Consider the following 25,198-nt stretch of genomic DNA (forward strand, 5'->3'; position numbering starts at 1 on the left):
GGCGTCTCTTCACCAAGCCTCGGAGTCCCCAGGGGGGGGACCATAAATGCCCCCACCATCCGTCCCTCTCCCGGTGACGACTCGAGGTCCCTGGAACCACCGTCTGACTCTCTTCTTCTTCATTTCTGCAACATTCGCGGCCTTTCCTCTAACTTTCGCTCTGTTGAGCACCACCTCTACTCCTCTAAACCTCACCTTCTTATTCTAACGGAGACTCAGCTGTCTGAGGCAACTGACAGCAAACCCTTTTCTGTATCCTCCTCCTTTCTCTATACTCATTTCAAAGCCAAAGGTGGCTGTTGTGTATATATACGCAACGACTTATCTTCCTCTCTTGTTCCTGAACTCAATTCTTCTGAATTCTCTACACTCTGGCTTCGGCTTTCCTGTCATTCTCTGACTAAATATTGCTGTTTACTTATCCCCTAATTCTACTGACTATCAAAAATTCTTCGACTATCTTACTTCTACGATGGAACACATTCTATCCATTTCTCTTTTCTCTGAAATCTCCATTCTAGGAGATTTCAATGTTCACCACCACCTTTGGCTCTCCTCTCCTTTCACGGATCCACCTGGTGAACAAGCCTACATCTTTTCTATCCTTAATGACCTAAAGCAGCTTGTACAGCACCCTACCCGTATCCCTGACTGCCTTGGAGAGAGCTCCAACATACTTGACCTCTTCCTCACAACTAATCCTTCTGCTTACTCTGTTAATCTTTTCTCTCCGTTGGGCTCCTCCGATCACAACCTTATTACCTTAATCTGTCCTATCACTCCGGTACGGCCTGTGGACCCTCCAGGGAAACGTCGTCTGTGGCATTTTGGAGCCGCGGACTGGGAGGCCCTCAGGCAGTACTTCTTTGATTTTCCCTGGAATGATTATTGCTTCCATGGCCGGGAGCCATCTGAGTGTGCCTTGCGCATTACGGAGGTTATTCTCTCGGGCATGGAAGCATACATTCCTTTCTCATATCCTTTGACTAACGCAAGAAAGCCTTGGTTTAATCACGCTTGTTCTTATGCTGTCCACAACCAGGAGAGGGCCTACAAAAGGTACCGTAGCCAACCCACCCCTGAATCACATCATCTTTACGTTTCTGCCCTGAATCTTGCTAAGTCTGTTCTTCGCTCTGCTAAAAATAATTTCATCCATACTAAATGCTCTCAACTCTCTAACTCAAATTCTTCCCGCTCCTTCTGACACCTTGCCAAAAATCTTTCTAACAACTTTACCTCATCATCCTTCCCTCCTCTTTTCTACTCTGATGGTTCTGTAGCTATTTCTTCTACTGATAAAGCAGATCTCTTCGCACAGACTTTCTCCTCCAGTTCCACCTTAGACGATTCCAGTGCTGTTCCTCCATCACTTCCCCCCTCTGACTTCCTCATGGCTGACATTAAAATTTCTTCAGTTGATGTATTTTCTGCCATCTCTGGCCTCAGTACTAACAAGGCATATGGGCCTGATTGGGTCCCTCCTGTTGTTCTCAAGAACTGTGCTTCTGTGCTTAAACCCTGCCTAGGCAAACTCTTTCACCTTTGTTTGTCAACATGTACCTTTCCTTCTTGCTGGAAGTTTGCTCTTCAGCCAGTCCCAAAGAAGGGTGACCACTCCCAACCCTCCAACTATCGTCCAATTGCTTTAACGTCCTGTATTTCAAAAGTTTTCGAGTCAGTTCTCAATAGAAAAATTTTAAGGCATCTTTCCTATCGCAACCTTCTTTCTGATCGTCAGCACGGGTTCCGTCAGGGACGCTCCACTGGCGATCTTCTCACATACCTTTCAGACTCCTGGTCATCCTCCTTTCGGGACTTTGGCGAAAGCTTTGCCATTGCACTTGACATCTCAAAGGCTTTCGATCGAGTCTGGCATAAATCTTTAATTTCCAAACTGCCTTCCTATGGTTTCTATCCTTCTATCTGTGCCTTCATCGCTACCTTCCTTTCTGGTCATTCTATAGCCGCTGTTGTAGACGGCCATCGTTCTTCTCCTAGATCTATCGACAGTGGTGTTCCTCAGGGCTCTATCCTATCACCAACTCTCTTCCTTTTATTCATCAATGATCTTCTAAGCTGTACATCTAACCCTATCCACTCATACGCTGATGACTCCACCCTTCACCTCTCCATTTGGTTCCCGCAACGCCCATCTTAACAGTTACTTCAACAAACAAGGGATGAGGCTATGGCACACCTAATGTCTGACTTGGCTCGTATCTCTGACTGGGGTAAAAATAATATGGTTGTTTTTTATGCATCTAAGACTCAGTTCTTACACCTATCAACCCGACAAAACATTCCACAGGTATACCCACTAATGTTTAATAATATTCAGCTTAATCCTGCATCGTCCTTCAACATGCTTGGGGTTTCATTTACTCGTGACTTATCTTGGAAAGATCATATTACATCTCTTGTAAAATCTGCTTCCAAGAGATTGGGTGTGCTAAGCCGACTCCACTCTTTCTTTACCACTGCACAGTTATTGACTCTATACAGGGGTTTTATCCTCCCCTGAGTGGAGTACAACTCTCATGTGTGGGGAGGCTCCCCACATACAGCTCTTCTCAATAGGGTGGAGTCAAAGGCTTTTCGTCTCATTAACTCTCCTCCTCTTACTGACTCCCTTCAACCTCTGTCTCTTCACCGCACTGTTGCATCTTTATCTCTTTTCTATCGCTACTTTAATGGTCACTGCTCCTCTGAACCGTCTGCTTGCATTCCTCCACCTCTACGACTTGCGTGTAGCACCCGTCTGGCAGCAAACTCTCATCCCTTTTCTGTCCAACTCTCTAATGCAAGAGTTAACCGTTACTCCCAGTCTTTCATTTATGCAACAGGTCAGCTCTGGAACTGTCTCCCTCTGTCTGTATTTCCTGCTGCCTATGATCTCCAGTCTTTCAAACGTAGTGTGTCCAGGCATCTCATAATGATCGGATCTTGAATTTGGCTCTCTATTCTATTTTGTTTTTCTCTTGGAGGGAACTGTTACTGCAGGCTCATGGCCTTTGGTTCCTTCTTCCTCGCATTAAAAAAAAAAAAAAAAAGGAACTTTTTCACTTTCATGCTCACTTCCCTGCTTCTTATCACTGCTTTCAAGGAACCAGCAACCTTTCTTCCCTGCTGTACCCTTTCAAGCACTTCACCCTCCATACCTTCATCCTTACTCATCACACTATCCAAGTACTTAAACCTACTCTCATTTTCCAATTCCTCACCATCCAACCTCACTGTACATTCACTGACTTCACCTCTCTCAAAGACCATCGCTTTACTCTTCCCTACATTCACCTTTAGATTCCGTTTCTTACACACTCTTCCAAACTCATCCACCAAGCCATGCAGCTTTTCTTCGTCTTCACTCAACAACACGGTATCATCTGCAAACAACAGTACAGGGAGTTTCCAAACACTACCCTCTCTCACCAGGGCCACTCCAACATCCACTACCCTACCTTGTACCTCTTTAATTACCCCATCCATGTACAGATTGAACAACCATGGAGACATGACACATCCCTGTTTCAACCCAACCTTCAAAGGGAAAAATTCACTCAGTTCACCATCCACATGCACTGCAGTCTTAGCGCCATCATACATACTCTTCACAGCATTCAACAACTTCCCATCTACTCCATATATTCTTAATACTTTCCACAATCCTTGTCTATCACCCTGTCATATGCTTTCTCTAAATCCATGAAAGCTGCATACAACTTCTTTCCCTTCTCTAGAAACTTTTCCACAAAAGATCTAAGAATGAATATGTGATCTACACAACCTCTTCCCTTCCTAAAGCCTCCTTACTCTTCTCCAACTAATTCCTCTGTTCTTTCTCTAACTCTGTCAATAAATATCCTACCATACACTTTTCCTATTGTACTAAGAAGACAAATGCCCCTATGATTACCACACACTTCTTTTTCCCCTTTTCCTTTGTACAAGGGAATAATTATACCTGACTTCCAATCCTCTGGGACTCTATATTCCTCCCAGGCCAATCTGCACATTTTCCACATCCATTCTACTTCTATCTCTCCCCCATACTTCAGCATTACACCGCACACTCTATCAATTCCTGGGGCTTTCTCCAATTTAACTTTCTTCATTGCTTTCACAACTTTTATCCTACTGATTTCTTCCTCTCTTCCACTTGTATATATGATTAGCAAAGAATAAATGATTGCTTTACGAATTTGGTAATGAAAATTGAGGAGTTTGGTAATGTGGCAGAGTTCCAATCTGGCAACCTTGCTGCCCCCTCCACCAGTTACTGCCTAACTGCCGTCATGAGTGGATGTTTATCGCAATGGATGCCGCACGTGCTCGTTTTTGTGAATAAACAGTGAATAAACTGCAATATTGCGCCACTAGACCACACGGGAATTTAAAGTGTTGTGCAGTGTTAAGAAGTTAGAATTTATAGTGCAAAGGATTAACTGTGGAGTGCAAACTGGCGGTTGAAACTGGCGTGGTGCAATTAAGAACAGAATGTACAGTGTTAAACAATTATAACTCACAGTGCAAAGAATTACTGTAAGTGCAGCACAACACTTGATTACTGTACATGCTTCAAGAGCATTTTCACCACCGCCAAAGCTTTAGAGAAGGCGGCCATAGATGTGCTGTAAGTACCCTGTACACTGCTGTTTTCCATAACCACTTCTGATTCCTCATTCTCTGGTTCCTTTTCATTTATTTCGCTCTTTATGTCCATTATTGGTGTGAATAGGGTCTTAAGTAGGTTTAAATAAGTGCTGTGCATGTCCGGTAGGGAGTTATTTAGGTGGCTTTCTAAGTTAGGCTGGGTTAGGGTCCTTAAGTACCAGTCCTGGAGTCAGGGGCCCACTTTCCAGACAGGACCACTTTCCTGACATGCCTTTGGCTTTGTTACATCGGATAGTGGAGGGATTAGTGTATATATATATATATATATATATATATATATATATATATATATATATATATTGTGGTATTGATGTGGATGTGATAGGGAGCATTATGAGGAACACACTGAGGTGGTTTGGCCATGTGGAGAGGATGGAGGGTGAAAGACTGACGAAGAGAGTGTATGTGAGTGAGGTAGAGGGGGGAAGAGGGAGGGGGAGGCCGAGGATGAGATGGAGGGATGGGGTGGAGAGGTATACAGTGCTCGTCAGAAGTATTCAGCGTTGTCCGCCGGGCGCGCAATACTTATGGCCCAAAAAGAATCACCCATTTTTGGGGGTAAGAATTGAGCCACAAGTTTGAGCTCCGAGCATGACATCACGGTAGCCTGAGGCCTTCTGACGCGCTGGTTGGTTCCCGCCTCAGTCGCCCACAGGCTGCCTGAGAGAGAGGAACTCCGCCGAGTGTCCCTCTCAAATTGCGCCATTTTTTACCGAGTGTCCCGCAGTGTTTTGGCCTTCAAAACTTTGTTATGGCACCTACCCGTGAACTATCGAGTGAAATCATATCCCAGATCATTGCTCTAAAGGAGGCAGGCCACCAGACAAAGGAAATTAGCGAATTGGTTGGTGTGGCACGATCAACAGTGCGTCGTTGGTGTGCGCGGTTTCGGGAGGAAAACAGTGGTGAAGTTCCCACAAAGAAACCGAGGTCTGGTAGGCCTAGGAAAACTTCCCCAAGGTCTGTTAATGTTTTAAAACGTGCAGTGGAGTTTAATCCTTGTGTGAGTGCAAGGAAAATTAAGGAGAGCAACCCGGAAGTGTTTGGTGAGGTGTCAGTGAGAACAGTGTCTCGTAGGGTGCATGAGCTTGGTTACACAAGTCACAGGCCTGTGAAAAAGCCTCTTCTCTCTAGCAGCCAGAGAATTCATAGGCTTGCCTTTGCTAATAAATATCTAAATTGGGGTGAGGAGCAATGGTTGTCAGTGTTGTGGTCTGATGAGGCAACGTTTAGTGTTACCTGTAACAGAGGAGCATGCAAAGGTAGTGACCCACTTGACCCACGGTATGTAGAAAGCACAGTTAAACATCCTGATTCACTCACAGTATGGGGTTGTTTTTCAGGGAAGGGTTTGGGGAAGCTTGTTGTACTTCCCAAGAACCTCAGAGTGAATCAGGATGTTTACCTGGAGCTTCTGTGTGATCATTTACCAGACTCCTTCGAGCTAACAGGTGCACGAGTGTTTCAGCAGGACGGTGCACCTGCTCACAAGGCCAAATCGGTCACCAATTGGCTTCGTGACTGCGAGGTATCATTCATGACAGACTGGCCAGGAAATAGCCCAGACCTCAACCCGATTGAAAACCTCTGGTACCTCGTAAAGAAGAGTCTCCAAGGGAAGGACGTGAGCTCTCTGCCTAAGCTGGAAGCCGCCATTCGTGACTCCTGGGACAAAATACCCCTCCAGCACCTCAGGAGCCTCGCCCTTTCACTTCCAAGACGTCTCAGGTCTGTGAAGAAACGTAAAGGCTACCCTACGAAGCACTAAAGGTAAATAAAATGCATTATTTATTTGTTTTTTCAATGTTGAAAGGTTTGTTTCTCAGGAGGGACGCAGGGCGCACCATACTTCTGACGAGCACTGTATGAGAGAGGGGGGTGTGAGTTGGGAGCAGGGCAGTGAAATGGTGGGGGACAGGGCGACTTGGAGGCGATTTGTTTGTGGCCACCCCAAATGGGATTGAGGCGTCTGGCAATAGATAGAGATAGATAGATATATATATATATGGGAACTCAATCTGAGCAGTGCAGTGACATACACTAGGTTACCAGTCTCAGTGAGATGTAGGTTGTGACGTGCGTTTTTCGTATGTGCTCAATATTGACATCTTCAACATGTCTTCGTTAATTGATCATCCACTAGGTTACCAGTCTCAGTGAGATGTAGGTTGTGACGTGCATTTTTCATATGTGCTCACTATCGACATCTTCAACATGTCTTCGTTAATTGATTCCCTCAAACACTTCTGCAACTTGACCACAATTGGTGCGTGTGTATTCAGGAAGATTCCACAGATTATATCCATCATCAAGGCCAAATCTACCAAAGGGTTGAGCCTGGTAAGTTTATTATTGGTGCTAACTAGCTATACTATCTTGCTGAGCCACAGTGTGTTTTCTGGCTATGCTCTCAACTCCTCTGAGTACACACTCTTGGTCATGCAAGGTGTGGTGATGCTGGCAGTGTTCCTGTCCTTCACTGGCAGACTTGCTGTTTGTTTATCTGCTGCATTTTACTTTGCTTATTCCATAGCACCTGTCATATTACCTCATGCTATCATAACAACTTTGGTGGGTCTGACCATCCCTTTTGGAGCCAGCAGCAAGGTGATGGCGCTGGTAACCATCCTGCAATCTAAGAACTCAGCAGCAATATCTGTCACATCATGGATCATCTCCACTTGTACTACTCTCACCCATCATTTCACCATATATTTGGAATCTGCTGATCCTGCACTCCTGTTGAACTTTGGTACCTCTACCTTTTATAATACATATGTACTCATGGCAGTCATTGTATGTAAGCCAAAGGCAAAGAAAGAATAAGGATGAAATAGGTTCATCCGCTACATGAGCCTGATGGACTGCAGTCTGACACTATCCTACTCTTACAGTCCACCAGCCTCCCTTTGGGGGATGGTGAAGTAGTTGGACATTGTATAGCTAGACATTTGAGTCACCTGATTGTATCAGTGTTTCCACATGAGGGCATTGAACTCATGTTTTATTAGATGTGAAGGTAACTTGTTAAAGTTAGTACAGCATGCATACACTGGGATTTAGGTGTTGTTGAAATTATCAATGCTATATTTACATTTTTTGTGTTGCTATAGCTAAATATCTCAGTGATGGGTGTTGCCTTACTAGATTACTTTAAATAATCAAAAAGTATGTATAGTACCAAAGTACTGTAATTTACAATAGTGCTACAGTAGGTGGGGGTGCCCATCATCCACTCATTCAGTGTAGTGTTGCCGTATGATCTCTTCAACCATTTATTACACTGGGTAGCTACCATATAACCGGGGTTTTTGGCAGTGTTTAGTGTCCCCCAAGATACCCCCATCTAAAATCGCTAAATTATGGCAAACGTTTTGGAGAGCCTCAGAGAGCCCAATACCTGTCCTGGGCCCCAACCAAATGGGCAGGTTTGCATGGCCATGTGGAATGTGAGATGTATGAATGAGGAGAGTATGAGGATGGAGGTGATGAATGTGTTCAAGAGTGCGAGATATGCTGTGATGGCATTGTGTAAAATTAAGATGAAAGGGTGTGAAGTGGAGGAGTGAGTGGGTGTAAAGTGTGTAAAGTTGATCATCAATAGTCAAGGAAGGTGTAAGGAAGGAGTTGCTTCGTTGATAAATGAAGTGTGGCAGAGTGGAATGAGAGATTACAAATGTGTCAGCTCGAGATGTATGTACAGGTAACTCGCACGGAACACGATCTCACGGAACGCGCTCGCAATTATACACGGTAAGGGCTGGGATACATATAAGACAACGTAAGATTAAAAAAACATTATGAAAACTACAAATTAACGCAGGAGAGGCCTTTGAAAGATCAAATCCTCGAACGTCACCGCAGCGCGCGGTTTGTTTTGATTACGTGACGATCTAGGCGGGAAATTATTCAATGAGTGAGACATTCCCTAGTACAGTAGCACAGTATTTGTAAGTTAAATATTTATAGTACTGTACTGTTCTGGTAAGTTTATTTGCAACTTAAAGTACTATTAAATAACGTTAAAGCAAGAAATAAAGTCTTATAACCAGTTTACCTGATAGGCGTCAGAATATTGCCTTTTTTATTTGTTCGTTTTTTCCACAGTACTGTACAGTATTTGTAAGTTAAATATTTACTGTTCTCGTATGTACTGTACTTGTAAGCACTTAAATAAAGTTAAATAATTAAATAAAGCCTTGTAACCAGTTAACCCGAATTATATGATTACCCATGATCGGCGTCGGAATATTGCCTTTTTTGTTTGTTCGTTAAACTCTTACTGTACTGCTTTTCTACAGTACTGTATTTGTAAGTTAAATATTTACTGTTCTGGTATGTACTAGTAAGCAATTAAAGCATTAAATAAAGCCTTGTAACCAGTTAACCTGATTTATATGATTACCCATGATCGGCATCGGAATATTGCCATTTTTGTTTGTTCGTTAAAGACTTATAATAAGAGAAAAATACATTTTTGTCTTGGTATCTTTACCTATTTGCTCAGGTTTGCTGTAATGGTTTGGATCATTTGATGCAATGCAACTTGTAGAAAACTGTGAAAACTTTCGGGCAGTGAACGAAAATCTGGGACATGAGACTGACCTTGACTTCACCCTCTCATGTATCATCTGTCAGTTCGCCACCTGCTATCATGAGGAGTGGATGTACGATTTTTTCGCTCGTGGCCATGCCTAACCACACATAGTTACACCCATTATCTCGACCCAGACAGAAAATACAACCTTTTTCCTCCCTTGCAAAACACACTCAACCACCCTGTTTACGAGACAGCAATATATATTGCGAAAATAACAAGGTAAAATGATAAAGATGAACGTAAAATGATAGAGAAAGATGAACATGTTATGACGGAAGAAGTACGTTTTCCCCGTCTGTAAACGTATTTATTTCTGCTTTGTATATGTATACGTAATAGTTAGACTTATTGTTAGTTCTGAAACTGCATTACGATTCTATTTTTAGCCATTCTCGTGGTGTGGGAGCTGGAAGTTGTGACACAACTTCCTTATTGCTAATTGGACTGACCCTTCACTTTATTCTCCCGTGGCAGAGTCTAGCCTTGGAGGACGTGCAGTTTTCTCATTTAGGACTGAAAATTCAACTCTTTCGCTCCCTTTTCCAGGCATGGGCACAACGATAACGTAAAAAATAACTCGAAACTACCATAAACATATATCAAAAAGGTGAAAATGTATTCATAACATTTTTTTTTTTTTCCAGCCATTCCTAACAGATTATGTACTGAAATCATTCGATATCACAGTACTGCATTTCTAAGTTAAATATGTACTGTTCTGGTAAGTACTTGTAAGTTAAAGCACTGGTACCAGTTAACCTGATTTATATGATTACCTACGATCGAAGTCGGAATGTTTCCTTGTGTTTACGTACAGTATTTGTGTGTTGAAGTTTTGCTGTGGAGTACTGTATTTGTGAGTTATAACATTAAATAAACCTTCTAACCACTTAAAGTGCTTTCTAGTGATTACCAGTGACAGATAACAGCAAAACAACACATATAGGGGGTCTAGGGAGCAAAATACGGAGTAGTTTAAATATACGCTATTTCGCACCTAACACGGCACGGTAGGAACGAAACCCACGTGTTCCGTGCGAGTTACCTGTATATGATGTTCAAGTTTGAGAAGGTGAAAGTGACAGTGATTATAGTGTACAGTATGTGCTGTGTTAGGACAGGAGTGGGACAGAGAAAGATAGGTTTTGGGAAGGAGCTGGATGAAGTAGTAGGAGAAATGCCCAGGAGTTATAAAGTGATTGAAATGGGCAATATGAATGGAGGAGAGGGCATTAGTCCTGTGAATGATATAGCAGGTAGTAATAGAGTACCACGAGAGAATGATAATGGGAAGCAACTGAAGGACGTGTGTCAGGAAAGGAGGTTGTGCATCTGTAATTCTTTTTTTAAACACAAAGATACACACAAATATATGTGGTATACAGTGATTGTAGCGTATATATCGTGTAAGGACAGGAGTGAGAGAGAGAGGGAGAGGGAGACAGGTTTTGGGATGAGCTGGATGAAGTAGTGGGAGAAATGCCCAGGAGTCATAAAGTGATGGGGGATATGAATGAAAGAGTAGGCACTTGTTCTGAGGATGACAAAATGGGTTGTTATGGAGTACCAGGAGAAAATGATAATGGGAAGCGACTAAGGATATGTGCCAGGAGAGGAGGTTGTGCATTTGTAACACATATTTCAAACACAAAGATGGACACAAATATACTGTACATGGTATAGAGGGAACGGGGATCTTGTTGAAAGAAGCCTGATTGATTACGTGCTTGTAGAGAAGTCGATGATGGGAATGGCTGCTGATATGAGGGCCGTGAGAGGACGATGTGTAGGTCTGTCAGATCATATGATTGTGGTATGCAAGGTCAAGCTGAGAGGAGTGAGGTGGATCAGGAGAGAGAGGAGCAGTGAGGGAGAAAGACTGAAAGATGAGAAGTTAAGGATCAAAGAAATGGCATATGATTACAGGACCAAAGTAGAGGAGGAGTTAGAATCAGTGAATTGGAATGAAATGGGTCTGGACAGCCTGTGGAATGCATATAGGGATTGCTTAGTTAGGAATGCTAAAGCGGTGTGTGGTGTGGCAAGAGTAATCATGAAGAAAAAAGATATGGCATGATGGGATGGTGAGGTTAAGAGAGCAGTGGAGGAAAAGAGAAGTGGCTAAAGTGGTTACAGGACAGGGGTTTATTTGAAATAAGACTTGATTATATTGAGAGCAGGAAGCACGTAAAGGGACTAATGAAGAGGTAAATGATGATCTAGGAAGAAAAATGAATGCAAACTCCTCTGAAAATAGGAAGTTATTCGGGAAAGAGGTGCGGAAATGAAGATGTGAAAGTGGAAAGAAATGTGATGGTGTGAAGGATGCAGGTGGTAGATTGTTAACCCATGGGGATGAAGTAAGCAACAGATGGAAAGAATATTTTGAAAGCCTGATAAATGGGAATTGAGAGAGCAGAGCGGCTGTAAACATGATGGGTTATGGGGGTGTGGAGAGAAGGAATGCATTGCCAGGAGACGTGACACTAGCACAAGTGACGAGTGCTGTACAGCAGCTGAAAATGGGAAAGCAACTGGAGTTCATGAGGTGTATGCAGGAGAGAGTGGAATGAAGTGCTTGTTGGGGATAATTATGTAAGAAGGCATAGATGAGTGAAACTGTGCCAACAGAGTGGAAAAAGGCTGTGATTATCCCCGTGTACAAAAATATAGCTGAGCGAAGTGAGTGCAAGAAGTATCTTGGCATAAGTTTATTGAGTGTGGTAGGGAAAGTATTTGGAAGAATTATTATAAAGTAAGAGAGATACCAGGAGTCCTAGTGAGTGATGAACAGGGTGGCTTTAGGAGTGGCAGAGGATGTGTTGATCAAATATTTGCAGTGAGACAGATAGCAGAAGAGGCTTGTGAGAAGGACCGAATGGTGTTTATGGCATTCATGAATCTGGAAAAAGGATACGACAAAGTGGACGGAGAAGGATTGTGGAAAGTTTTGCACATGTATGGTGTAGATGGTAAGCTACTAGGATAGTTTTGCGCATGTACGGTGTAGATGGTAAGCTGCTAGGTGCCGTCAAGAGTTTATATGATGGTAGTGAGGCATGTGTAAGGGTTATTGGACATCTGAGTGAATGGTTCATGATCATTGTGGGTGTGTGACAAGGTTGTTTGATGTCCCCATGGCTGTTCGCTATATATATGGATTGGGTGATGAGAGAAATAAAAGTAATGGAGAGGGGTATGGCGTTGGTAATGAATGGCGATGGATGGAATATCTCAGAATTGTTGTATGCTGATGATGCAGTACTGCTTCCATATACCGGACAAGAACTTGGTAGACTAGTGCGGAGCTTTGCTGATGTCTGTGAGCATTGTGCCTAGAGAGTAAATGTAGAAAAGAGTAAAGTGATGGTTATTGAGAGAGAGGGTGACTCCCAGTGCGATGTTATGGGGAATGGAGAGAGACTGGAAGTGGTGAGAGAGTTCAAATACCTGGGTATTTGGGTGATAGAAGAGAGAGGCAAATGTGCAAAAGAAGTTGAAAGTAGAGTGACACAGGGAAGAAAAGTAGCTGGTGCAATGAAGGCCTTGATATGAAATAGAGGCTTGAGTGTTGCAGCTGCCCTAGGCTTACATGAAAGAGTGTTAGTGCCAACCTTATTGTACGGATGTGAGACTATGGTATGGCATGAAAATGAAAAGTCAAGAGTAAGAGCAGTGGAGATGGGACTGCTGAGGAATGTATGTGGAGAACAGAAGGTGGATAGGATACAAAATAATTTGATTCACGAAAGATGTGGAGTGAGGAAGTCGATGGACACCAGAATCAAAGACGGTGTACTGAGATGGTATGATCATGTGGAGAGAAAGAATAACAATAGAGTGATGAAAAAGGTATATCTGAGTTAATTTGAAGAAGGGAGGAGGCGAGGTAGGCCAAGGAGAAGGTGGGGAGATATATGGTGGATGAGTGTGTGAGGAAGAGAGGTTTGGAAGTTGGCGAGGCTAGGGAACTGATAAGAGATCAAGCTGGCTGAATGAATGTTGTGAGGAGAAGCGCATGATCAGGGATTTGGCACCCTTTTTTAACGTGACACCATCCGAATTGACTCCACCGGATACGTTTATGTGAAGCTACAGATTGTTGTGAATGTTTTTGGCGTATCCGATAGAGCCAGGATTCCGGGGGCTTGTAGGATGAGTGAATGGAAGCATGGCCCATTGGATTGGGCAAAATTGGGCTGTCTGGACATTGCTACTCCCCATCTTGCCCTAGGGTGGGACAGGAGGTCCAGATGATGATCATGATGATAGAGGGAATGGAGATCATGTTGAAAGGAGATTGGTTACATGCCCATAGAGAAATCGATGCTGGGTAGTGTTGTTGATACGAGGGCAGTGAGAGGACGACAAAGAGCATTGTCAGATCATATGATTGTGGTATGCAAGATCAAGCTGAGAGGAGTGAGGTGGAACAAGGGAGAGAGAGAAGCTGTCAGGGAGAGATACTAAAGTCGAGAAACTGAGGATCAAAGAAATGGCAGATGAATAAAGGGCCATAGTAAGGGAGGAGTTAGAATCACTGAATTGGAATGAAATGGATTTGGATAGCATGTGAAATGTATATAGGGATTGCTTAGTTAGGATTGCTAAAGCAGTGTGTGGTGTGGCAAGAGTAACAACAAAGAAGAATGGTATGGCATGGCGGGATGAAGAGGTTACAAGTGCAGTGGAGCAAAAGAGGAAGAAATGGCTAGAGTGGATACAGCATGTGGGTTCAGTTGAAATAAGAAATAAATATATTGAGATTAAGAAGCACGTTTAGAGACTAGTGAAGAGGAAAAAGGAGGAGGTAAATGATGATCTACGAAGAGAAATGAAAGCAAATTACTATGAAAATAGGAAGTTATTGTGGAAAAAGGTGCGGAAATGTAGAAGTGACATTGGAACGAAATGTGCAAGTGTGAAGGATGTAAGTGATAGATTAACCCATGGGATGAAGTAAAGACCAGATGGAAGGAATATTTTGAAAGTCTGATGAATGGGAATGGAGAGAGCAAAGCAACTGTTACAATGATTGGTTTTGGGGGTGTACAGAGAAGGAATCCAGTGCCAGGAAAAGTGACATTTGCAGAGATGAAGAATGCTGTGAAACGGCTGAAAAATGGGAGGAGAGGTTGTCCAGGTGCTTGAGAGTGCGAAAGTTGATGTATGTGTAGTAACTGAAACTAAATGGAAAGGTGAGAGTGTGAGAGAATGGGAGTATGGATGGGGTATATGTGCAGGAGTAGGTGAGAATGAGAGGGCAAAAGAAGGAGAGTGTATAGTTGTGAGAAGAACATAAACGAGTATGGATCAGTTGGATCAAGGATTGTGTGGGTAAGATTGAAAGTTGGAATACAAATGTGGGTGATTGTGTGCGTGTATGCGCCAACGCAAGATCATGCAAGCAGAGTGAGGCAAGAGTTCTGGACAAATGTGGAAGTGTGCATGGAAAAGTTTGGAAGGAATGAGAGTGTGTTTTTGATCGGTGATATGGCTGGTAAAGTAGGGAATGTGAAGGTGGATGGAATAGTTGGTTAGTGGGGTGTGCCTGCTGAGATAGATGAGAATGGCAGTGCATTAGTGGACATTTGTGCAGGGAGGGGGTTGGTGATAGCCAATACCCTCTTCAGGCATAAAATGATCCACAGGTATACATGGCGAGTGATGAGAAGGGTGGACGGTGAACTGAATGAAAGGAAGGCAATGATTGATTATGTGTGTGTGGATGAAAGGATGCGAAGATGTGTAATGGATGCAAGAGCTTATAGAGGTTGGGGGAGTGGACTTTCTGACCACTACTTGGTGATAGCCAGAATCAAGATCCAAATAAGATGGAGAAATAGAAGAAGGGAAGGACGGGAAGGAGGAGTATTTGCAAGGAGAGTGGAAAGGTTACAAGAGGATGAGAAAAAGGCAGAGTATAAGAGAGAAGTGGAGGAACTATTGGACAAATATGAACTGGAGCAGATGGGGGATGTGGAAGGTGTGTGCAGGATATTCACAGAAGAAATATGTGCAGCATGTGATGTGGTGTGTGGGATGAAGAGAAGACGGAGGGGGGTGCAAGGAACAGCGTGGTGGAATGAAGAGGTGAGACAGGCTGTGGCACAAAAGAAGAAAGCATACAATGAATGGATGAGAAATAGGAGCGTGGAAGAAGTTGAGAGGCGGAAGAAAGAGTTATATGTAGAAAGAAAGAGAGAGGTGAAAAGATTAGTAAGAGAGAGTAAGAAAAGAGTGGATGAGGAATTTGGAAGGAATTTGAGTGTAAAGTGGAGGGACTGTAAGAAAATGTTCTGGAAAGAGGTGAAGAGAGTAAGACAGGGCGGAAGTGAAGTTAGCAGGGGAGTGAAAAGATAAAAATGGTAGATTACTGGTGGAGAAGGGAGAAAAAGTGAGCAGATGGAGAGAACACTTTAAGGAATTGTTGAACATAGAGGATGGAAGTAATGCGAGTATAAGTGGCTGGGGAATGGCTGGGAGTAGGAGGGAGATGAGAAGACAGGAAGAAATCAGTAGGACAGAAGTTGTGGAAGCAATGAAGAAAGTTAAATTGGGGAAAGCCCCAGGAATTGATGGAGTGTGTGGTGAAATGCTGAAGCATGGGAGAGAGATAGTAGTAGAATGGATGTGGAAGATGTGCAGATTGGCCTGGGAGGAAGGTAGAGTCCCGGAGGATTGGAAGTCAGGTATAATTATTCCCTTGTACAAAGGAAAAGGAGAAAAAGAAGTGTGTGGTAATCATAGGGACATTTGTCTTCTTAGTATAATAGGAAAAGTGTATGGTAGGATATTTATTGACAGAGTTAGAGAAAAAACAGAGGAATTAGTTGGAGAAGAGCAGTGAGGCTTTAGGAAGGGAAGAGGTTGTGTAGGTCACATATTCACTCTTAGATCTTTAGTGGAGAAGTTTCTAGAGAAGGGAAGGAAGTTGTATGCGGGTTTCATGGATTTGGAGAAAGCATATGACAGGGTGGATAGACAAGGATTGTGGAAAGTATTAAGAATATATGGAGTTGATGGGAAGTTGTTGCATGCTGTGAAGAGTATGTATGATGGTGGTAAGGCTGCAGTGCATGTGGATGGTGAACTGAGTGAATTTTTTTCTTTGAAGGTTAGGTTGAAACAGGGATTTGTCACGTCTCCATGGTTGTTCAATCTGTACATGGATGGAGTAATAAAAGAGGTACAAGGTAGAGTAGTGGATGTTGGAGTGGCCCTGGTGAGAGAGGGTAGTGTTTGGAAACTCCCTGTACTGTTGTTTGCAGATGATACTGTGTTGTTGAGTGAAGATGAAAGGGAGCTGCATGGCTTTGTGGATGAGTTTGGGAGAGTGTGTAAGAAACAGAATCTAAAGGCGAATGTAGGGAAGAGTAAAGTGATGGTCTTTGAGAGAGGTGAAGTCAATGAATGTACAACGAGGTTGGAAGGTGAGGAATTGGAAAATGTGAGTACGTTTAAGTACTTGGGTAGTGTGATGAGTAAGGATGGAGGTTTGGAGGGTGAAGTGCTTGAAAGGGTACAACAGGGAAGAAAGGTTGCTGGTTCCTTGAAAGCAGTGGTAAGAAACAGGGAAGTGAGCATGGAAGTGAAAAAGTCCATGACAGTATTGTGATACCAACTCTCACATATGGAAGTGAAGCTTGGATGTTGTTGGAAGGACACAAGTCAAGAGTGAGAGCAGTGGAAATGAGTTATTTAAGAGGAGGCTGTGGGGTCACATGGAGAGACAGGCTGACAAATGAGGATATAAAGAAGCGTTGTGGTGTGGATGTGGATGTAATAGGAAGGATTAGGAGGAATAAACTGAGGTGGTTTGGCCATATGGAGAGCATGGAGGGTGTATGTGAGTAAGATGGAGGGGGGGAGAGGGAGGGGAAGGCCGAGGATGAGATGGAGGGATGGGGTGGAGAGGTATATGAGAGGGGGGGTGTGAGTTGGGAGCAGGGCAGTGAAATGGCGAGGGACAGGGTGACGTGGAGGCGATTTGTTTGTGGCCACCCCAAACGGGATTGAGGCGTCTGACAATAGATAGATAGATTGTTGGGGTTTATGACATGGATGCAGAGACGATTAAGTGTAATGGGGAATGCAGAATGAAGTGCTTGTTGGAGATATGTATGAAGGCATTGATGAGTAAAACTGTGCCAGTAGAGTGGAAAAAGGCTGTGATTGTACCCGTGTACAAAAATAAAGGTGAGCGAAGTGAGTGCAAGAATTTTCATGGCATAAGTCTACTGAGTGTGGTAGGGAAGGTATATGGAAGAATTATTATAGACCAAGTAAGAGAGAGATCAGATGGCCTAGTGAGTGATGAACAGAGTGACATTTGGAGTGGCAGAGGATGTGTGGATCAAATATTTGCAGTAAGACAGATGGTGGAGAAGGCTTGTGAGCAGGACTGTAAGGTGTTTAATGCATTTATGGATCTGGAAAAAACATATAGCAAAATAGACAGAAGGATTGTGGTAGGTTTTGTGCATGTACGGTGTAGATGGTAAGCTGCTAGGTGCCATCAAGAGTTTTTATGATGGTAGTGAGGCATGTGTATGGGTAAATGGGCATCTAAGTGATTTGTTCACGATCAATGTAGGCGTGTGACAAGGTTTTGTGATGTCCTAATTGTTGTTCAGTACATATATGGATGGGTGATGAGAGAAGGAAAAATATGAGTAATGGAGAAAGGCATAGCATTGGTAATGAATGGTGATAGATGGCCTATCTCAAATTTGTTGTGTGCATCACTACTTCCAAATACCAAACAATAGCTTTGTAGACTAGTGCTGTGCTCTGTAGATGTCTTTGAGCGTCATGTTTTGAGAGTAATGTAGAAAAGAGTAAAGTGATGGTTATTGAGAGAGAAGGTGACTCCCACTGTGTTGCTAGAGTAAATGGAGAGAGACTGGAATTGGTGAGAAGAGTTCAAATACCTGGGTACAGTGATAGAAAAGAGAGGATAATGTGCAAAAGAAATGGAAAGTAGAGTGACACAAGGAAGGATAGTAGCTGGTGCTAGGAAGGCCTTGATAAAAAACAGAGGCTTGAGTGTTGCAGCTGCCCTAGGCGTACATGAAAGAGTGTTAGTGCCAACCTTATTGTATGGGTGTGAGACTATGGTATGGCATGAAAATGAAAAGTCAAGAGTAAGAGCAGTGCAGATGGTGCTGCTGAGGAATTTATGTGGAATACAGAGAGTGGATAGGGTACGGAGTATTGTGATACTTGAATGATGCGAAATGAGGAAATCTGTGAACACCAGAATGAAAGAGAGTGTACTGAATGGTATGGTCATGTGGAGAGAATGGATAACAATAGAATGGTGATAAAGGTATATCTGACCGAATTTGTAGGAGGGAGGAGACGAGGTAGGCCATGAAGAAGGTGGATGAATATGGTGAATGAGTGTGTGAGGAAGAGATATGGAAGATGGTGAGGCTAAGGGACTGACAAGAGACCAAGCTGGCTGGTTGAATTTTGTGTGGAGATCACGCAACCAGGGATTTGGCACCCCTTTTTAATGTGACAGCTTTCGGATTGACTCGATCAGATTGGTATGTGTGAAGCTGCAGAGTGTGGTGAAATTTTTTAGGCCTGTCTGATGGAGCCAGTATTCCATGTGCTTGATTGATGAGTAAATGGAGGCATGACCCATTGAATTGGGCAGGATTGGGCTGTCTGGACATTGCTGCTACCCACCCTACCCAGGGGTGGGAAGAGAGGTCTGGATGATGATTATGATTAAAATGTGATGTGATGGAAACATTCTAAATGTATTTTTGTATTGTGTTCATAAGTAAAAAAAATAAATCTACTCAAATAAAACAATATCTGATGACTTTAATTTTGCTGACCTCTGTTATTTCTCTCACTCTTGCCATGTCATTTTACATTCTACCTTATTTTTCCTTCTGTTTTCTAATGTTCATAATAATCTTACACGTGTTCCTTTTGACTGCATCCTGCGCTGTCTTTGTCATGTAAAATTCAGACCATACGGTACATTTTTGTCATATTTTCCCGTCTCTGTTGTTCCATTATTACTTTAACTTCTTCGCTTCTTACAGTCGTATTCACATTCTCAGTCATTTCCACAGCTCCTTCAGTTTCTGTTCTGATTAGTGTATATTGTTTTTTATTTAAACAGTCTCACCGAACCATCTCATTGCCTTTTTCTAGTTGTTGAAAAATTCCCTTATCAGTCATTTGTCCTTTGTCTCTTGTCTTTTCTCTTTTCACTTCTTCCAACTCATCCAAATTTCCAGTTCTCATAAACAGCATTCTAAGCATATCTTTTATGTATTGCTCAAACTTTTAAATCCCTTTATATCTTTTTATGGGTCCAGCAGCTGATTGCATTTACATCCTTCCATGATGACTGTGTCTTTATCCACTTTCATAAATGTCACAGGGTATATCTGTGCTTGTTGTGGTACTAGTTTAAAAAAAGCAGTGCAGTATCTACAAAAATTTCAAAAGGAGACTAACACTCCTGGTACAAAATGGAGAGCACTGACTGCATATTTCTTCTGTGGTAGTCAGTGCCCCATACTTGTGGTACATATATAATTAACCCTTTGAGATTCTGATGACGATTTTGATCGTCATTCAAATCCAGCCTCAGAGATTCCAATGATGTTTGTAATCGTTATTTTAAGAAATTTTTGTTAAATATTTACCATAAATTGCGTTTAAGCATCATAACAGAGACTCGAGCGTGATATCACAGAATGGTTGCTCTGTGCATGGCGGGTACTGCACAGCTTGTCTGACTCATGGCCTTATTTCTTTATCACTTTATTCTTGACAAATATTTTTCTACAGCAAGGTATAAAATTTTTAGTTTTTGCCTAACTTCAACTCATCACTTTGACTTTTTATTTATTTTATTTTTTTTTATTTATTTATTTTTTTTTTTAGCATACTACGATAAAGTACAACTGTTCAGTTTCAGAATAACACCACAACCAGCATCCTATCATAAAAAGTGTATTTACACTGGCCGATCAAAGAAAAAGATTGCAAAGCGAATATGTGGCAGAGACTAAAATAAAATTGTGCATCTCTTTCCTTTTGCTTTACCGCACAATAAATGCACAAATTACTATAATCTGTATATCATTGTAAAGGTAATTTATTGTAGTTTGGCATGGTTTAAACCAGATTTACATATCTTTATATTTTTTTTCAAATATTTTTCTGTGGCAAGGTATAAAATTTTTGGTTTTCGCCTAAAGTCAACTCGTCAGTTTTACAATTTATTTTCTTTTTTGTTCTCCTTTTTTTAACACACTGTGATAAAGTACAACTATTCAGCTTTAAAATGACACCAAAATCAACATTCTTTCATGAAAAGTGTATTTACACAGAGGGATCAAAGAAAAATATCGTGCCAAGATGTGGGTCAGTGTGAGAGTGGCTGACTCTAGGACAGACATAATGTTCCTGGCCCTAAAACCTGATAGGGTTAATTATTAATCTATGATTTGTTTTCAACAGGTTCATGATTCACCATGACTTTGGCAGATTGGCTTTTTTTTTTTTTTTTTTTTTTTGACAGCCAGTGGCAGACTTGGAATCAACGGTTATCAACAAAAATGCATTAAGCATTATTTTCCATAAGCTTGCCTAATAATGCAGTTTTCTTCCAGGGGTAAAGTGGCCAGCATGTTGGTGTCAGGAGGTCAGGACCAGACATGGATGATGGGTAACAAGATCATTACCATTACTACATCTGGTTGCTCCCAGAGGCCCCTCCGCAATGGACTGTGTGACAAATGCCTCCAGCTTTGCCTTGAAAGGAACAATGGTTAGTACATTCTGCCATTGTTCACAATTATGAAATGTTGAAATGGGCTTCGTCATATTTGTAATTAAAGTAAAAATGGAGTAGAGTTTAATAATACACCAGCTGGGAGCACGGGCATCTGTTGCAACGACAAGCCAAGTGGTCGGTTACACTACTAAGCTCAAACATAATGTAAACAATGCATGGCAGACTAAAATAAAGTTACATTAATACTGTTATGTCCCCCATCCCACACTGCCACAGACTTCAACAGCAGTAGTTTAGTATAGGAAGGATGTTGCCCAGTGAGTTGTTGTTCTTATGGTCAGTCTTTCAGTGTGCAGCAAGATTTGCTCGGGTGTGGTAAATAAACACTGGCTTCTTCAATTCGCTGTCTGTATTTTCCAGATAATTACATAATGGTTGCCAAAATCATTTCGCTGTTTTCACAAGTACCAGAGCTTTACAGTCTTCACTGCACTGACCCTGAACTAACACTGAACTATACCCAAACTGAACTGAAACAAAACTGACTGCCCTAGGCTCTTCCACCTCCTTAGCCTTCCTTTCTTTAGCATTCTAGTACACTCTCGAAGGGACAACAAAATATCCAAAATATCCAGAGTTTTCTTACACTACATAGCTCTCAAAATTATTTAGGATACAAACTTGAGATAAAATTACATAATTTAACAAACAGGGGCGCTCACGATCCACTCACTCGATGTAGTGCTGCTCTCGGGTGTCTGCCCTTTCCTCTTCTCCATCCCTCTTACCTTCCATCCTCTTCTGTCTTCCTTTCGTTCATTCTTTCCTTGTCCTTCTGCCTATGGGCAACTATACACTCCCTCTTCTGTCTTTCTTTCCTTCATTCTTTTCTCTTCCTTCTGCCTGTGGGTGACTCTACACTGAGTGACAAGCCAAATGGTTTCCTGTACACCAGGAAACCATTTACTATGCTGGGTGGTAACCATATAACCAAATTTTGGTGCCTGGTGGTTTAGTGGGTAATTATTGCACTCCAATTGGATTGAGCCGGTGAAGGTTTATATCCAAGGGGTGGTTGGGGTTGATTGCTCGTGTAATGCCACTCAGGGATGAGTGAGGCTGGGCACTCTCATCTTAAATATCGGGACCAACTGCCTAGCCCCGGGCTCCTACGTTCCTCATGGGGCAATGTAGGATTGGATGATAGATAGATATATAGATAGAACAAACAGTCACATAAGTAAAACATTACTGAGAAAAAGAGCACAAAATTTAATGCATAACTTTACAAAATGCCTCTGCTCACAAATAGCAGGCTAACTGGACACTCTGTCATGTAACTGAAAATTACGAGAAACACTGAGAACCTTCTAGTACTTCCTAACCAGCAAATCCCGTTTCTCAGCACTACCCCCTCCCTAGTCCTTTGTTGTCCCAACAGAACTACACAATGTGTACAAGCATAATCCTTAATCCAAACTAAACATTTAATTATACACAAAATAATCCTTCAACTTATCAGGACTTATCCTGTGTCACATCCGACAACGTCCTTGCTCCTCTACACAGTCCACTCCTCCTGGAATATCTTAGTCCTCTTCCTGATTCACTTCATTCCTCAGGAAACTGTCACCATCCTGTTGTACTTCAGGTCTGTGGTCCTCCTCAACATCCTTGGCTGCAGTTGAGCACAATTCCTCGGAGATGTCCCAGCTGTACTGTCCTGGCCCATGGTACTGCCACAGACATTTCACATGTACCATCTTTGGGTGAGATTTCTTGCCTCCCTGAATCCAGTACGTTACGTCTGACAGGCGGTCCAACACAGTGTAAGGCCCATCCCACGGGCTCTGCAGCTTCGGTGACTGTCCCATCTTCCGCTGAGGATTATATAAGCAAACTTTGTCACCATCCTTGAAGCTCACCTCACATGCCTTGACATCATACTTGCACTTCGTCTGAAGACTTTAGAGCTTCTCACACTTGATGATGTACCTCAGCCAGCCTTTCCTGAAAATGCATTGTATAGCTGGAGGTGTCTGTAGGCAGCTTATCACCAGGTGGTCTTCCCATTATCAGGTCAACAGGTAAATGTAACTCATGGACCAGCATCAGTTTTGCAGAGGTGTAGCTGGTAGACTTATGGGATGCAGACTGATATGCCATCAGCAACGAGGGTAATTTCTGGTCTTGTTCCATTTGTCCCTCTAAGCAGTACATGGCCAGTTCTTGTCCCAGGATCCAGTTGAATTTCTCCACCATCCCATCTGACTGTGGCCTTAGTTGGGTCATCCTGGTCTTCTTGATCCCCAGTAACACAGCACTCACAGACCACAGCAGACTCGAAGTTTCTATTCTGGTCTGAATGTAGCTCTTGAGGCATCCCAGATTGACAGAAGAACTGGTCAACCAACAGCATGAGCAACAGTCACAGCCTCTTGATTGGGGATGGCCTAGGCTTTTGGCCACTTTTTGAAATAGTCCACAGTGACATATACTGTATACCAATTTCCTCTTTCAGTGAGTGGCAGACGTCCAGCAGTGTCCACTGCAACTTTTTCTATTGGTGCACCCACCTGGTACAGCTGAAGAGGGGAGAGGGGCACAACCACATTTCTTGGGTCCCTTCTTGGCACAGCATACATCACAGGCCCAACACCACTCTTCAACATCCTGATGCATGCCAGTCCAGTGGAACTTTTGTTGCATCCGGCTTAGAGTTTTGTTCACTCCCAAGTGCCCACTAGTGATCTAGTTATGAGACTTATCCAAGATCTCAGACTTAATTTTTATTTCAGAACCACCAGTTGCCAATACTTGCTGAGGCCATCGGGTGTCTCCCACTGATGCTCCAGTCATCCGTTGTTCAAACAAAGAAAGTCCCACTGACCCCAGTAGCTCCTAGTCTCAGGGCTGAATCTGGAAACCTCTTCCCAATATGGTCGCACTGTACTCCACTGCAGCCACTGTAGCACTGTTTGAAAATGTGCCTCCTCTTCAGGTCTTCTTCAGCTGACACTGGTCCTGTCACCACAGTACGGCTGCATTTCTTGCCACGATCTTCCTTTTTACTACACTGCCGGCGCTCTGGGTCACAGGGCTGATGGCAACGCACACAGGACGTTGCTGCACCTCATAGTTGTGCTGATCCAGCCTCCCAAGCCAGCATGACAGTTGTCCTTCTGGATTCTTTAATGTCTTCAGCCACTTGAGTGCTGCATGGTCTGGCCAGATGATGAAGTAGGACCCATACAAGTAGGGATGGAAGAAATCAAGGCTCTTCACTGCCGAGAGCTCCTTACGGGTCACACAGTAGTTCCACTCCAGTGGGCTGAGCTTCTTGCTGTAATACACCACCACATGCTCTTTATTATCCTTCTTCTGCAACAGGACTCTGACAATACCTTAGTCATTAGCGTCACAGTCCAGGATGAATGGTCGACTCTGATCTGGGTATGGCAGCACTGGGGAGCATGTCAGCGCATGCTTGAGTTCATCGAAGGCATTTTGAGTCACTGCAGTCCATGTAAACTTCTTCATCTTCCCCAGCAACTTGTGCAGAGGTGCAGCTATCATTTCAAAGTCCTTGACAAAATGCCAATAGTAGGTACACAACCACAGGAAATTCTGTAGCTCCTTCACACAAGTTGGAACTGGCCAGTTTTTCACAGCTGCCACCTTCTCTGAATCAGTACAGATACTGCCCTCGCCTACAATATGGCCCAGGTACTTCACTTCTTTCAGAAACAAGTAGCATTTATTGGGGTTCAGCTTGAGGTGCATTGCTCAGATCCTGTTGAGCACCTCTGACAGCCTCTTCAGTTCCTGGTTGAAAGTCCATCCAAACACAATTACATCATCCACATAGATGAAAGCTGTCTGCCAGTGCAGGTCTTCCAGTACATGAGCCATGAGACACTCAAAAGTAGCTGGGGCATTGCATAGGTCAAATGGCATCACTTTAAACTGCCATAAATCATGCCTGTATGAAAGGGCTGTTTTCTCCTTGTCCTTCTCTGCATCCTTGACCTGATGATATCCTGCCTTCATGTGTAGGGTGGAGAACCACTTGGCATCTGACAGAGTATCCAGGGTGTTATCAGTTCTTGGCAAGGGGTATGCATCCTTGACTGTCACTTCATTCAGGG

General features: G+C 42.9%; 2 protein-coding genes across 2 annotated transcripts in view; both read left to right on the forward strand.

Annotated features, from left to right (window-relative positions):
- Positions 1 to 25,198, forward strand: part of gig (TSC complex subunit tuberin) — a 686,003-nt gene that overhangs the window by 322,100 nt on the left and 338,705 nt on the right. Inside the window, exon 16 of the mRNA XM_080266862.1 lies at positions 20,926 to 21,083. Within this exon, the coding sequence (XP_080122988.1) occupies positions 20,926 to 21,083 (158 nt within the window). The remainder of the gene's footprint in view (positions 1 to 20,925; positions 21,084 to 25,198) is intronic.
- LOC145392379 (solute carrier family 66 member 3-like) lies at positions 6,889 to 7,500 on the forward strand. The gene has a single exon (XM_080266781.1). The coding sequence runs from the start codon at positions 6,889 to 6,891 to the stop codon at positions 7,498 to 7,500; it is 612 nt and encodes a 203-aa protein (XP_080122907.1).

This window comes from Coenobita brevimanus, chromosome 22 (assembly GCF_032717465.1).
Source record: "Coenobita brevimanus isolate Jiangsu-jjx chromosome 22, ASM3271746v2, whole genome shotgun sequence".
Taxonomy (NCBI): domain Eukaryota; kingdom Metazoa; phylum Arthropoda; class Malacostraca; order Decapoda; family Coenobitidae; genus Coenobita; species Coenobita brevimanus.